Genomic DNA, 16,704 nt, shown 5'->3' with positions numbered 1-16,704 from the left:
GCAAAATTATGTTCCTTAGAAGTCTCAATGCAATAGTGACCACTATGGTGGTCAATTTGTCATAAAAAACATGTTTTCATTCAGAAAAATAATTTATTAAATGTCTGTGGTCATCAGAAATGACTCATTAATTAGTAAGATATTGAGTAAGCATTTCATTGATAAATCAGTGTTTTTTAAATCAGGTTTTATATAATAAAATAATAAACGTATTTGTTCAAATAAACCTGAAATTTTTGTGTGACTTTTGTATGACTTGTGTATGTATATTTGTATATTTTATGCACCAATGCACCAGAACACATTCCTCGTAGGTGTAAAAACCTACTTAGCAATAAACCTAATTCCGATTCTGATTCTGAAATGGTAATGATATCTTGTAATGATTATTTTAGGCCACAAAGCTTTAGTAAAAAGAGTGCTTTGTATTATTTTATAAGCCTATTTGATACCTTTCCTCTCTTTTAGTCTATCCATCTAGTAATTGCTTTAATGACTGGTTAAATCACCAATGTTCCTTTAATTCCCTTTCTCATCCATGCTCCATTAAGACACGTTTGAATTGATAAAAAAGTAGATTATGCTCAAATAAGACACGATCACAGGCAAAGAGAAGCAGATTTAGTATTTATTTTCTTACATTCTTGGGCTATTTGTTTCTTTGTTTGTTGTTTCTTTGTTTTTCTCCACGTAATCTCATCTCCGGTGACAGGATGTGTGCTGCAATCCTCCTTGTGGTCACTAGGGGGGGTCACGGCGCCAGAAATCGTCAAGCACGGTAGCTCCCATCAACGCCCCTGAGCTGCCGCCGGGACACAGTGACGGATTGGCAACAAACGAAGGTAATCTGACAAATGACTGAAATGATCTCTCAGGCGTAAGACCAAATGGCGTGGTCTTTTCCAGCCGCCGTGCAGTAACATAGAGGATTTCTCTGAAGACTGTCCATGACTTTGTTTTGTCTCCTTCACAGAAAACTTCGGTGTGCGTGCGCTTGTCATCCACTATTTATGTTTCAAACTTCTGGGGGAATGTGCTCGCTTGTGAAGCCGAGGCTACTCTAGGCGAAGAAGGTAGGACTGTGTACTTTACATAAATCATCTCCTGCCGTGATTAATTGGATATGTCTAAGAATAAACGTAGCTCAAGCTGCGTCAATCCGGGTGTGTTTACCGTATGTATGTGTGTGTGTATGTGTGTGTGTGTAAAACGCAAGCACTCATCATGAGAACACGTTATGGCAGGGCACGAGATAATTACAGGCTGCTCAAACTGTTTTGGGGATTGAGCAGAACAGAAGTCTCTGCCAACATACACACCTGCAAAGCACTGCTTTGCCTGAGGCTTAAAGACAGTTTTCATCACCCTCTGTCTGTCTGTCTGTCTGTCTGTCTGTCTGTCACCCATCCCCTAACCGCCGCCTCCCTCACACACCTTGTTGAATGTGTGCTCTATGTGAATGATGCCAGTTAGGTGTGTGGCTGATGAGAGACAGTTTATTCCAAGGCTGAACCTCCCAGTTTGTTTTAGATTAGCTTCCAGGACGGTTGATTAAGCTCAGGAAAGCAAAGCAAATGAACAAAGAATGCAGAAAATTTTCCAGTAGGAGACAGTGTGGAATTAGCCTCATGATCAGCAGAGATTTGTTTTTATTCATCTGTGCAACAAAAAAAAAAAGGAGGAAAAGCAGACCTGCATTTAAACTCACACATACTGAACGTATACCTTATACATACACATATACCAACCCCTCCTCTCAAAAAGCAAAAGCAAATAAAAACTTTGTTTTTTTCATGTTTCCTGCTCAGTATTTAGTGCCCAACTTTCCCACAAGGGCAGTTTTATGTGCAGGGAAGGAGGCATGGAAAAGAAGACCTTTCCTTTTGAGCTCACAGATTTGCAGTAATTACAGAATCACTTCCATATGTGGCTCTCTGGCTGCCTTCTCGCTGCCCCCACCACCCCTCACTTTTCCCCAGTGTTCTCTCTCTTTCCCTCTCCCCTCTTTCATTTGCATTCCCCCTATTCCTCTTTTTTTCTGCTTTTATTTTTTTGGCTTCCCCTCATGCACTCAGAGCATTTTCTTTGTAAAACCACAGCTTAAACAAAGTTTATGATAATCAGAACATCCTGGCATTTTTGGCAAACGACTGCGCTTTTTGGTGATTCAATTAGACCACGCTTGCCAGAAAAAGAAAAAAAAAAGTTTGTGTGCTTCAGTGAGAGAAGGGAGAGAGAAAAGAGACATGGACGGGAAAGGGGAAATGTTGAAGAATACGGAAATATGAAAAAGAGGAAAGCAAAAGAATGGAAGCCCAGTGAAGAATTCGAGAGGCAGGAATGGAGCGTGAAGGAGGGAGAGGTGGAACAGAAAATGAGGCAGAGAGAGGGAGGGCTGGAGTAATGCTTTTTGACAGAGGTGGGTTCAAGATGGGTTCATGGTGACATCATGGCTGATTTTTGAGGAAAGTATAGACAGGAGAGCTGTTCACCTTTCATTGGACACACATGTTGGGGAGTAGGCAGAGCGCTCATGTGCTGGCACACACGCTGGTAGCTGTGTCGACAGCCTTTGAATGCACCCCAAAATATGCACAGAAAGCGCACACTCCTCTTTTTATTTTCTGCTTTCTTTCCCTCTCCCCCTCTCTTGTTCCCTCAGTTTTTTCTGCAGTCCCCCCCCCCTCTCTCTTCCAAGCTTTGTGCTCATTTGTTTTTGTTAGAAGAGTACATAGTGGTAGATGCCCTTCGGTCCCTAACACATACATTTCTCCTTTGCCATAAGTAACTCATTTTCCTGTGAGTAGTATTCCTCTGTGTATGTTTTTACTTCAAGGTGGTTGGACTCTAAATGAGCACACTTTGCCAGGCTGGATGAATGAGCTCCTTCATTTCACAGGATGTGTGTTTAAGTCTGTAACCAAGAAAGCGCAAGCAAGTGTATATTTGTGTGTTGTGTGTGTGTGTGTGTGTGTGTGTGTGTGTGTGTGTGTGTGTGTCAATGAATGTGTCTGCAAATGACTCTTGCGGTGTGTGCGTCCGCCCTGCGTCCCCTGCCTGTCTCAGTGTGGCACCAAACTTCATCAATCTGAATGTGGGGAAATAGTGATCTCATTACAGGCATCTTGTTACTGATTAAAACCTGCCGCCATGGGCACCAGCTCCCCTGCGCTCCTTCTCATCTCCCCACCACCAATCCCATCACCCCCCCCACTTTGCCCTACCTCTACAATCCATCCCCTCTCTCCATCTCACCCTCCTGTTTTCATTCCCTCCTCCTTTCTTTTTCACACCCCTTTCTCTCACATTCCCTGTACCACGAGCCCTCTCACCCTCTCGCCTTCCAACCCTTCTTCTCTCCCCCTCTCCCCATCTCTCTTTAACCCCTCTAACCTCACTTTTTCCCTCTCTTGCTCCCTCCGTCATCCCCCCTTTCCTATGTCCTTTCTGCCATTGCTGCTTTTCCTCTGCCAGCGAGCCCCAGGCCTCTACTCCATAGCTCTGTGAATGCAAATAAGTTGAATCCAAAGTGGAAACACACGACTGAGTACGATATTTCCATGAATATTTCATATCTTCATAAACACACCCAAAGAAGCTGCAAAGCTTTGTGCCGAACAATGCTTGTGTTTGCCGGATGGCTTCCTGTGAGGAATGGCCTCTCTGCATTCGACTTTTTGTCAGAGCACACTGTGTTAGGATTGATGTCAGGGCAGTGCGTTATGATGTCACGGGCTGAAGTTAATGATACGAGAACGGAGGGGGCCATAGGCCATGTTTCCAGTGGTGCCCTGAGAGAGAGATAGCACCCTGATCTGTCTTCATTATCCCCCACTCTGCAGCCTCCCAGACACAATGATCATAAATCTCTGCCTGGAGCACACTTCACTGACACTGAAACACAAACACTAGTAACCTCTGACCTTCTCGCTGCTACTGCCTACGCATACTCATCCATGCACACAGACACACACACACGCACACACACACACACACACACACATTCACAAGTTCACACACATACGCAAAGCCTAAATACACCCCCTGCTCAAGCTCACTGTAATGATTTAATAAGGAGCACAGCATGCCCCACGCACTGACACACACACGACCATCATCATGCACTTGACTGCACATTCTGACACAAATGCATGGTCTCAGTCAGCCTCTCATCACAATGTCTTGAAATTCACACTTTACAGTTCACGTCACTCTAATGGTTAACACAAGGTTAGTTTTTGCAGCATCCTGTGGCTGTATTTACCTTCTTGTTTCATTTTACACAATTGCTGATTTAGTAGTGCTATGTAAACAGTTAAAGGATTTCTATTAGCCTTAGTGGCCTCATAAGCAACACATAAATCAAATGTAAACGAGATAAGGATCAGCCGAAGTGCTTTTTGCAGTATGGCTTAGATCTGTGCTTCCTGAATATAAGGTTTCTGCAAAAAGGCAACAGCGCCTCTCACTGCTGATCCATTCATTCACCGTGATTATGTACAAGCAAATCCACATAAAAAAATGTATGAAAGAACATTTCAGTAGGCGTCTGTAGACCATATGTGGCTGTAAAGATAGGAAGCACATAGGAATAATGGTTACAAGAGGTGTTTTTTATTATGATGGCTTAACTTTATTCTGGAGACATACTGGGGTCAGTGTACTGGGGAATAAGATCTCTGTCTGTAGTTACAGTTACTGTTACTTACAAACAAAATAACATAGTAGATCTGAAATGTGCAGGTATCTGGGGTGACCAAAAGAAAAAAAAGAACTTGGTTGGCACTTCTGCTTCAGACTAATATTTGGGAGAACATGAAGTTAAGCATGGCCAATATGCCCGAAGGCCTTCATTTTAGATGGATTTTCAGAACAAGTAGTGCATGTATAAGTTGGTTATTTTGAAAATGCTTGCTGCACTTACTTAGTTCAGACATGATTTAGACTAGATGTTGCTTATTTGAGTGTTAAAGCGGCATGGGTGTATTTTCTTTCTTTCTTTAGAAAGTGTAGTTTATCTATACCCTTCTGCAGAGGTAAAAGTGCCCGTTGAGGTGCCAGTTGAGGTGTGCCTTCTCCTCCCAGTTCTGAGGTTTGAGGTGCTCCTCATAACCAAAACAACTTGAGAAACATTACATTCAGAAAAACAGGGCACACGCCCAGAACCACAAACACATAAACACAGATCTGAAACATATGATCTCATATGGAGAGAGGGGCACGTTCAGGGGCACACCCAAATCTGTCGCTGCTGCTGCCATCTCACATGAGACTTCACTGCAGCTGATGTGCCACCACAAGTTTCATTTTAGGAACCGAGGTGATTTAGGTACATACATCTGCAGTGCTTTTTTTTTTCTCAATCTTGATTTTAGAATATTCCTAACTGCATAATGTTTGGCAGGATGTTGACAGATGTTGTGTATCCTAAAAAATGTTGGATTCCAGCTTTGTATGCCAAATTCTGGTTTTCATTTATCCTCAATAAGAATGTTTTAGATATTGTATCATTTTTCTGTGTCTAATATTTCCTTGCTTAGTTCCACAAGGTTCCTCAAACTTGCTTTTTTCTCCCTTAATATTAAGTTCTATCAGTAGTAGTAGTAGAAATTGTTATAATTGTAATGATTTACTGACACTGCTCTGGGAAGATTAATAAAGCACAGTGCCAAACACAAATACGAGTTACATAAAAACAGCGCCTGCAGTACATGCCTGTACTTAGCTGGTAGAGCAGAAGTCCATTATGACTATTCCATAAATTGATCACACCGGGAATAAATGACTAGGTGAGACTACTTAGACTTTCTTGGAAGAATAAATCTATTGGCTCGCCATTAAAACAGCATCTGCGTTAAATCAAAACATTATAATCTGTGTTGTTCAGGATACTCAAACATCCTTTCCTATTAAACTGTGAATTTACTGATTAAACATGAATGATCTAAGATCACGACATGGCTCTGCATTTCCACATGCACAAACAGTTTGTAGGTAAGCCGACTCTTTAGCCAAGAAGATGAAGGAGAGAAAAAGAATTCACCCAAGAGACAAAGAAGGGAGAGAGAATTAAAAACAGAAACTTAAGCTCTCTGGGCCTTTTTCTTCCCTCCAGGCATTTTGTGGCTTGTGAAAAAATGTGCTGTATATTTGAAGTGTTGGGTCACGTGACAAAGGAAGGCTTTATGAATCAGAGAGTATAATTATTTCTTAGTGAGTGAGAGAGTGAGTGTGCCTGTGTTTGGGGAGTGAAAGAGTGATTTTAAGAGAGAGAGGAGGAGGAGGAGAGAGTGGAAGAGGGGGAGTGAGGGAGAGAGGCTCACTGCTACTCTGTCTTTGCTGTCAGAAGGACTCTGATGAACGTACACACATCTTTTCTCCTTTTCCCTTGCTAGCTCCGCTCATCAGACTGCTCCGTCAACTCTGTCCGTCTGCCTCATCAACACCAGTGCCGGTGAGTAAATCATACTTAAAAAGTTTAGAATCACCAACTTTAGTCATTGTTTGTCTACCCTTTTTCTCATTCTTTCTGTTAACAAAGAGAAAGAAAGAGAGAGACTGCATTTTTTGGGAACGGGCCGACAGCTTTAATTGAAGACAGGGACTGAATGTGCAAAACACTTGAGAGGCTTTGAGACATTTAATCATTGTTTTCCAGAAATCTGACCACATTTTCATGTGTAAACACTAAAACATCCTAACACACATGTTAGTTTGCATGCAGTCTTTAAGTATGTTTGTTTCTTTCTGCTTTATCAATGTGAGAGTGACACTGCGTTTATATGAAAACATACTTGAGCATGTGTGTGTGTCTGCATGTGCCTGTGTGCACATATGTGCTTATTAGTGAGTGTTTCAAGTGTTAGCCAGTGCCTGTGGAGCTCTTTATTATTAGCATATGTGTGTGTGTGTTAGTGTGTACACACTTGCATTTGTTTGATGTGTATGAATGTGTATTCACCAGAGGAGTCACCAGCCCTTGACCTGTTTTTTTTTATAACCAACATATGAAGACTTGGAAAAGAGAAGCATTGTTTTCCACCTTTTAAACAGCAGAGGCTAATTCCTGTGGAGTGAGGTGTGTCTGAAACTCTGGTCTTAGTTTACATGAAGTTTATTCATTGTGTTCCCATAGTTAGCAGCGTGTCAGCGAACATTATTTATTGATGCTGGCATATGTGCTAGGTTAACAGGTTCCACTTGTTACAGCCATGTGTAACACAGTGCGTTTAGTGCTATGTGATTTGGATATCAGATGAAGATCAGGGACTTGATGTCAGAGTGTAGCTTTCCACAGTGCTTTAGTTTATTGCTCCAGCACTGATTGGTCAGTAGGTAAGCCACTGCAGCTGGACTGCCTTGGCTTTGCACCTGCTGTCCACTGCTTATATCCCCTGGTGGACCTGACATAAGTGTGAGGGACAGTTTGACTGAAGTGAATCGAAAAAACATCCACACGGTCGAGTGAGAGATGCCTGCTTGAAGGCCAGCGATATCCGTGTCGCCCTTCGCTGTCATCTGGTCTATCAGTTTGAGTCGGTGACATCTGGAGTGGAAGACACAGAGCTCATCTCTGTGGCAGAGTAATATCACTGCGCTCTCATCCTCCAGAACACCACCCATGGGTCTTTTTTCGAGGACAGGCTGCCCATACAGAGCAGCTTTACCTTCATGGTGTTCAGTCACACCGTCTTCAGTGACAGTTTGAAATCAATTATTATTTGTGCTTGATGTTTTATGCTCCAAATAGCATAATGTGTCATTACTCATGATCCTTGTACTCGTGATCATGAGTATACTAGCTTTATTGGCCTTACCACAAACATTCTCTCATTTTTATTGTTGTAAATATTTACACATCAAGCAACATACAAGCCTTAAAATTCTTGCTAATGTTCACATACTGTTTCATCAATCCGTACAAATCAGCAATAATATACCTGTAAAATGTAGTATATGTCCATGGAAATAACTACATTGGAACAAAAACACAAAAGAGTTCAAAAGTGGTCGTTTTTCAGTCACGTGTGCCTGAAAAACCTATATAAACATGTCTGGTATGGTATGGATCAAAAGGTTAAATGTCATAAAAAAAATAATAAAAACACAGATTATAATAACAGCAATACATAATCACTATTCCATTTGAAAATTAGAATCAAAAGTCCAGTAAAACCATCAAAGTGTATTTTTTTACATAGATTTTTTAAACAAAATTGCAAAACCCTGGTGGATTATATGATAATACTTTTCAGGTGTAGATAAATTTGAGGTTTTGTGAAACAATTGTTGACCAATGAGAGCTTCTGTATTGCAAAATCTGCTAACAGTCCTTCTTTGTGACATGACTTTGAGCAGTAAATCTGGGAGTTGTTGATACCTGTCTTTTTCTGGAATTTCTATAGTAATTAAGGCCAAGCAGAAGGGAGGGGTTAGACAGGTGGTTTTAGGGGAATCGAGGGGCTCTCTCCGCTGCCACACTATAATTAACAAGGAAACTATCTGCACACAATTTCCTATGTCTATTTTTGCAGGTGTGCCGCTCTGATTGTGAGGATTTACATTTCCAGTCTGCCTCCAAGCCCCCATTAAAGATCTTTTGGCACAAAGTTCAACTTATGTGAATGTGTGTTGTTTTGCATGTTGTGCTTGCATGTGTGTGTTTGGGCCTGCTTGTATCTGTGTGTTCCTTTAACTCCCCAGGCTAAAAGCAGTGGTGGTGAAACACATCCATTATGCATCTCTTTATACAGAGAAAGGATTGTTTTCTCTCTGAGTTGAGGAAGGGAAACACCTTCATTGCTGCCAGTGTGAATCCTTTCTCAGTAATTACAAAACAAGACGTATTACTAGTGCCAACTTAACCTTCCAAATCTGGAGAAGTAGCCATCTTGGAACTTTCTTCTCTTGCTTTATTTCCTGTCTCTCTGGCTCTCTTTATTTCTTAAAATTTCTTACCATTATCTGTCTTTGCCTTTTCCTGTTGTGGTGTGTTTTCTTGTTTTGCTGGACCAACTGCTGGAGTCTCCATGTTGAGCACTCCAAAGAGCTCTACCACATCATGGAAACAGCAAGCTGTCAGGATGACTTCATCATGTCACAAAGTGTTTTATGTCTCACTGTGAGTTCTCACTCTTTCCATACTTCTCTCCACCACTGCAAGTCAACACAGCCTGTTTTGTGACATTATGTTTTAACTAAGAAAAGAAAGAGAGAACAAAAAGATGATTTAAGTTAAAATCTTTAAATTAATGTTTGATGATTTATAAATATAAAAACAAGGATTGCGTAATGACACTCCCCAGTGGCAGTCATGAAAAACAATACCTCTTTAGGTGACAAATGATTACACAGAGGTGCTACTTTTTTGCTACTACATTGTTGCTGTAAGCAAATACGCGTTTGTGTAATGCCAAGAGCAGGCAGATGTCAAACAAGTTTGAGGCGGTGGAATGCAGATTTGTTTGGAGACACTGGACCGTCTGTCAGTTGGTGTCTCTCTCAGAGCCATTAGCCAACCACTTGTTGAAAGACTGGGAGCTGTCAGCTTTGCATCAGATAATAGTGTTGAGGATATTGTTTTCACAGCCAAAATACTGCTGACGCCAGCAACAAGATCAGATAACGCTCTCGTGATCCTGTTTCAATATGGACATTTTAATTGTCTGTGACAGTTCGGAGTCCAGCAACAACTGCTATATGGCTCTTTGTGTGGCTGTTAATCAATGATGATGACACTAAATATTCAATATAATGCTCCAAGCTGTTGGAAAAGCCAGTCTGCAAACTCAATTTGGACACATGGCCTGTAAGATCATTGTTTAACCGCTGTGCTAGTATGACTTCACCCACGACCCAAAACTTAAACATAACCCTCTCTGCTTCAAGTCATTTCCTTTACAAAGTGACTGAACATAAATCACTTGATGATGTTGACAATTGGAGGACTGTGCCTGGAAGACATGCTTAGTTTTCTGTCAAAAAAAAAAAAAAAATGAACAGGAGTGGGCAAGTCAGAGGTGGAAAAAGAGTGAGAGGACTCTGTGATTCTGCCAAGCCTTCCCTGCCAGGATTCATGGTACAGTTAATTTATCTTAAGGCTGTGAATTTACAATTCAGCCCTTCCAGTAAAGGTTTTGACTTGCTGCTCTGCCTGGACTGATTGACATATTTTTATTGTACCTCACAGAATATATCTTAAAACTGCATATTGTGGCCTTTTGGAGGAGTTCAGGAAACCCAAAGAAAAATGTGTGAACTCTCTCAATCTCAGAAAAGTGAAACAAAAAGTAGTTTCCACAAGAGTCAGAGGGTGAGAAAATAATTTGCAAATTTGACTTCAAAAGCAAAGACAAATATGCAGTTATAACACAACATAATGCAACACAGTAAAGAAGTTTTTGTGTTTTTCTTACTGCAATAAGAAATGTCCTCCAGTTAACAAACCGGGGCAGCCGTGGTACCTAGATTCCTGCTCATGTACGCCGAGTAATCACCTGTGGTTTCTTGTGCTGACTAAAAAAAACCCACTGCCTTTCTTGGTTGTGTGGTGCAGAGCTTCCTGAGATGCCGTGATTTATTTGTTATGTTTGACTGCAGTTCTTATTGCCTGAGGGGCCTCGCTCCGTCACAACGGTTAAGGCACAATTGTTGTTTTGCTCACAGAGGGTTTGATACCCTTTGTTTGACAGACATTCAATCTGTGGGAACTGTTATTTCTCTCTCTCTCTCTCTCTCTCTCTCTCTCTCTCTCTCTCTCTCTCTCTCTCTCTCTCTCTCTCTCTCGATTGCTGCTCGATTCTCCGTTCTGCTCCGTCTTTTAGTTGAAATCCAAACTCTTCAGCAAACAAGAGAATCTCATTCTCTCCGAGCGTGCCTCATCTTGTCGCGCTGTCTCCAAATGGTCGGCTTGATTGATTTCATTTAATTTGCTACAATGCGTTTTGTCTCGATAAAATCAATGGATTATCTCAAGTGTAACCAATGAGTCTGCTTTAACATGATGAACTACTGTGAGGTCTGACACTCCACTATTTACAGAAACAACCAAAGTAAATTTAAACCGCTACAGTGCACCTCTTAGGGAATGATGGAAAGTCCCAGCAGCAGCCGTGAACCCACCCATAGCTGGCCCTGGTGCTCCTCGGCTGCCTGGCCGACTGCTGCCTCCTGTGTGCCCCCCAGGCTCAGGGGAAGTGGGGAGGCCCTCAATGCCCATTTGGCCCTGGCTAACAGGGGATGAGGTCACTCCAAATTCCCCTTATCCCCTTATAGCCCCAGACGGGCTGGCGAAGTGAGCCTACCACAGGACCCAACATAAAACATAAATGGCTCTGTAAAAAGCTGCTGGGCTGATGTGACTCATTAAAAAACACTGGCGCCAACTCTTTTATTAATTCATTATTGTGTTTGGGGAGAGTAAAGTTACTGGGTTCTATTTTAAAAGGCTCTGTCTCTCTCTGCACTCTCTAGTTTTTTCGTTCTTAGTTTTTTTCTTTTGTGTCTCAGTTTCTTTCTTTCTGTCTTGGTTTCTTTCTTCATTTCATGACACACGTTCATACATACAGCAGCACCGCAGTTTATTGTGATTAGGTAGGATTCTCTGCTTGGGTAGGGTGCCTGGAAACTCACTTACAGCTTCATTTTTGTTTTAATTTACTGTCATTTGCTTATGTGGGAACACAAAAGTCACATGCGTACAGCCCTGCTCTCTTCCTTCTTTTTCTCACACATCTTCTTTTTTCTCTATATTCTCCTCTCTTCTCCCTGCACTCGCAGACAGATTTCGCTGCCTTTATGGGGCCTGGTTTGAGTTCATGAGGCAGATACCCAAAACGGGCTAAACGCTGGCCAAGTACATACTCATAACACACATGCATACACACACACACACGCACGCGCGCACACACACACACACACACACACACACACACACACACACACACACACACACACACACACACACACACACATTTTGAGCCTGTGCATTGCTGGCAGTTTTGTTTTTCCAGTCTGTACCTCTTCTCCCATTAGGCCCACTGTGAAATCTTAAGTGATGTTTTTGTGTGTAAGCCACACAGTGGAACCGCTGCACAGGGTCATGGTACAAGTTGTATAAGCAGTAGAGGGGATGGAGATGGGGTGCGGGTGGGGGAGGAGAGGGAGAGGATTGGGTATAAGGACATGATTATAGAGAGGAGATGTGGGCGCAGGTCAGAGAGGCGGAAAAAAATCAAAGGTAGTTCGGATGAGGGATATAGTGAAAAGGGGAATGAAAGAAAGCAAGTAATATAGAGAGAAAAGAGGAAAGAAAAAGAAAGATGGCAGTATGGCTGTGTTGGCAGGATGGGGGTGGGTGCCTATCGGCGGCTGCTCCTTCCTGAAACGTGGCCACCCGAGCCTGCCTGGGCCCTGGAAGCACATGTGGAACAGTTTACTGTAATGGAACTCTAAATTAGTGGTGGTTTGAAGCTGCCTGCAGCAGTAGGGTGTAATTAACTGGCTCTGTTGAAAGAGAAAGAGCCAGAAAGAGAGGCAGGGAGGGAGCCAGAGCCCTGGAAAAGGCAAGGGGTGAGAGGTGTGTGCGTGTGTTAGTGGGTGCTCTCACACATGTGTAGAGTTTTTTTTTTTTTTTTTTCCGTGCTTGATTGCATGTGTATGTGTTTCAGACTGTGTGGTGCATATGTGTGCATCTTGGAGAGCTCTCACTCTTTTTCCTGGGCACAGCGCCACATCTTAGTGCCCCCCAGTGCCGAGACCCTGTCACTGTTCCTCTGTGCGTTTTCGCTCAGTTCAGCAGTTCACCGGTTCAGTCTTAGATCTTTTTTTCCCCCCTCATTTCTTTGTTTATACCGAATTCATTACCAAGATTTTTTCCCTGTCTTTTCTCCCGGATTCACAAGCCACAGCAGTTCCAAATTCCTTGGCTCTGCTCTTTTTCAAAGACCACATTTAAAAAACAAGCTGATCACACCACCCACTCATGAAATCACGCTAGGGAAGCGAAAGGCAAAAAGAAAACATGAAAAAGAAAATGGGAGGCTTTTCTATCTTTTTTTCCCTCTTGTATTAACAGTCAACAGTGGGGCAGAACTACAGCCTTGTCCACACTTGAGCTTGACTTGTCGGTGCCTACTGTGTGGAGTCAAAGTGACGAGCGGGCTGCAGGAGGTTAGAGCCAAAATGACTCTGTGGGATGGGAGCCTGACCTCAGGAGAAGATAGTTGGAAGTGACAGCAGCAGTTAGCAATCAGTGGATCTCATTTTCCCTACCCTCTACCCCCATCGACCCCCCTCCCTCCCCCTCCCTTCTTCATGCTCTGGACCCCGTGTCTGGGCCTCTGGTCCTGGGGGAAAGAGGCAGAGAGGCAGGCTGCTGTGCTAGGCTGGCAGCAGGAACAGAGGAGCTCTTTATAGTAGAGTTCTGGTGATTTAAATCATATGGCATAGCCTGGAATCACTGTAGAAGTCTGGAAGCTCTTCAAAACTGCAGGAACAAGAGCTCTCTCTCTTTTTCTCTCTCTCTTCCCCCCCTCCCTCCCTCCCTCCCGCTCTTCCCTATTATAACTTTTTCCAAACTTCTTTCTTATTTTCTTTTCCCCTCGCCCAGTCCCAGTTTTTCTGGCTTTTCCTCTCACAGCTCACTCATTCTTTTTCTCTCACGTCTTTATCTGTTTTGGTTCTCGCTGTCCTTCCTTACTTCCTCTTTCCTTCCCATTCTCTCATACCTGTTGGTATGAAGTTTGCACATCCTTCTTACATTAGAGCTGTGGATAAACTATTCTCTGTCCCAGAGCGTAGATGGATCACGGTCTCAGAGTTGATGTGAGGTGAATGGTGTTTGTGGAATTCAGAGAGGATCTCAACACAAACCACTGATTGTATCATCATGTTCATGGCAATCAGAAACACTTATCCTCATGTTGTATGTGGTGAATTTATTAGTTAGAAATAACAAATTTATCTGCCTTCTCCTCCTCAGAAAAGTGAATTGGATGACTCTTCTAAAGTGCAGTCTGGTGCTCACTCAGTGAACCAGAGGCCTGGTCGTCGCTTATCCATTCCCCACATCCTGAGATTCTTCGAAAGGACACGGATTTCAACTTTTCCGGGGATTTCCAGGTGTTGTAAGAGCCGTTACCTTCATCCGGCGGCCTGCTGCGGACCCCTGGGTGTGCTCCGTCGCCATGGCTACCAACAGGGAACAGCAGGTGGGTCACATGACCGGTTTCCCACCTGCTGTCTACCCCTTCGCCTTCAACTCCATGAGAAGTCACTCCCCTTTCGACCTGCTTGCCAACAGCAGCCTGTTTGGCAGATTTGGTGCTGACCTGCCCAAAGAGATGGCCGCTCTCTGTAAGTCATTTTCATTACTGTGTGTTTGACTTTTCCTCCCTCTCTTGTATCATTTTCCATTTCATCTGTTAACTACATATATGGCCCATACCTTCATTTCAGTCAAGTCACATTAAACAATTTGATTGTGCAATGGAGAAAAATACTGCTATTTAAATTGCACTTCATTATGTGTAATTTTGTGGAAATGGAAAACTTTAGGGTCTGTTTGTGATATAGTACGAGTGGTATATACAAGAAAAAAAAATCCCCCAAAGAAGCCATGAGGAAAAAGTCTACTTTCATCAATACAGTGATTACTCTGCTCCTGTGGTTTCCTTATAGTTGCTTGTAGATAGTGTGGTTGTGACCACAAACTCTGGCTCAGGCTTCACTGGTGTGTGTGTGTGTGTGTGTGTGTGTGTGTGTGTGTGTGTGTGTGTGTGTGTGTGTGTGTTTGTGTTTGTGTGTGTTTGTATCTGGACCTCTCAGAGAGCTTCTGTGAGGCAGGCAAACTCACAAGTCGGCAATTAGAGACAAAACAACATTCTTTCAGTGTGAGGTGATGAGTGCTGTGAGCATATAACAAATATTTGAAAATGAGCACAATTGCGATTCAAAGACTTGTGAATGAGCATACCACACACACCTTTTTGTAGAAAGAGAGGTGAGCTGAAGGTAGGATTCAAACAATCACACTTACCACAGCAGCACACTCCAGTAGTTGTCAGACTTGTAGTTTTAGACCTGACCACAGGGGGCACTGTTGTATGCTGCAGCACTTAGATGGAATGATGTATGGAGCACAGAGCACAAAGAGGAGATTGTTGGCAATCCAGAGTGTTTTTCTGTCATGGAAAAACTAGCCAGATTACACACGCTGCTGAAATACATTGCTCATTGTTCAAAACACCTGCTAGTGTCAAAACGCAATAAAAGTCAGCATCAGGATTCTAGGTCAGGGAGTATCCTTGTAGAAAACTACTGCTGCATAATTGGCCGCTGAGGACGTTAGTATGAGATAAAGGAAGACAGAAAGAGAGAGAAAAGCGAGCGCTTTCTTTGAGGTTAGGGCATGAGGTAAAGGTAAGCAGGAGTTATTTGAAATCTTATCTGGGTGCAGTGCTAAAGGGGCGGCAGGTGGTGGTGGGTGGTAGGTGGTGGAGGGGCTGTAATGGGTGTGGGTGGCAACAGCTGAGTGCAGGGCCAGAGAGCCCCCCTGCCTGTGTGTGCAGTCCCCCTCTCTCCCCTACCACAGCATGCCTGAGCACCTCTCCAGCCTTTCAGCCGTCAATCACTACCTCACCCCCCCACCCCCGCCCCCCACCCCCCCACCCCCTTCCTCCTCGCCGCTGCTGCCCACCTAATCCTCAAGGTATTTTCACAGAACCAGAGAGAGCAATAGAGTGAGAGAGAGAGAGAGAGAGAGAGAGAGAGAGAGAGAGAGAGAGAGAGAGCACCTGGGGGTAATGTCCTAGTGTGGTGGAATCCAAGAACACACCCTGCTAGGAAAACACACAGATACACACATGCAAACACACCACCAGAGACACTCTTCCCACTCTCTCTCTCTGTCTCTCACACACAGAGCATTCTTTCATCTAAAAACTAGAAACATACCCCTGACGCAGACTGAAATCCCACAGCACTGACAGATGGATTCTTTTTGGTTTTTACACTGGCATGAGTTAAAACAAAAACAAGTATCAAAGCACAAACAGACACAGGCAACCACATGCACTGGGGCTTCATACATGACTGCCTGTACTGACACATCCACGCTGGCAGGAGTATCGTTCACAAGGGTTAAGGTCTGCAGTTATTCGGTTTAAGCTCTGTGTCAGAGCTTAAACAAGGCTGGGGTCAAAGATTAAGTCGGGATCATTGTGACAATTAGCCTCGACTTGGCTTTATGTGTAGAGATTGACATTTTTTTGTTCTACCTCTTTATTAGCTTTTATCAGCTTTTGAAATCAATGTCAGTATTGGTCTAGTAATATTTTATAATTTTTTCCCCTAGGAGTCTCATATCAGCAACACATTAAACGATTTCTGACTTTTTTACCCAATTAATTTATCTTAAAACAGATTTATCAAGGGCTGTGACTAAGGACTTGCAATCTGTCGATAGCTATTTGTACTATCCCAGGTTGTTGTTTTGTTTGACCAACAGTCCAAAATCCAAAGATAAGTAGTCTAATATGATTCAAACTTAGAAAAACAGCAGTTGCTACAAGGGAATGTTTAGCATATTTGTGTGATACATGACTAAAACAATTAATTAATTAATCAGTAGCTATTAATCAGCAGCTTATTTGTGCTAAAGCTCAAACAAATATCAGTTTAGGTTTTGAGAAGTAGATGGGAAAT

The 16,704-nt window shown here is 42.9% G+C and overlaps 1 protein-coding gene across 1 annotated transcript in view; it reads left to right on the top strand.

The window, feature by feature from the left end:
- The first annotated feature begins 731 nt into the window (after positions 1-731).
- The window catches only part of rarga (retinoic acid receptor gamma a), a 43,299-nt gene continuing 27,326 nt past the window's right edge, over positions 732-16,704 (top strand). The window contains exons 1-4 of the mRNA XM_051425807.1: positions 732-842; positions 974-1,073; positions 6,396-6,454; positions 13,982-14,355. Coding sequence (XP_051281767.1) covers positions 14,187-14,355 — 169 coding nt within the window. The 5' untranslated portion in view covers positions 732-842; positions 974-1,073; positions 6,396-6,454; positions 13,982-14,186. The remainder of the gene's footprint in view (positions 843-973; positions 1,074-6,395; positions 6,455-13,981; positions 14,356-16,704) is intronic.

This window comes from Dicentrarchus labrax, unplaced genomic scaffold (genome assembly GCF_905237075.1).
Source record: "Dicentrarchus labrax unplaced genomic scaffold, dlabrax2021, whole genome shotgun sequence".
NCBI lineage: Eukaryota > Metazoa > Chordata > Actinopteri > Moronidae > Dicentrarchus > Dicentrarchus labrax.
Note: the sequence above shows the minus strand (reverse complement) of the source record. Positions and strands in the feature narration are given on the sequence as shown.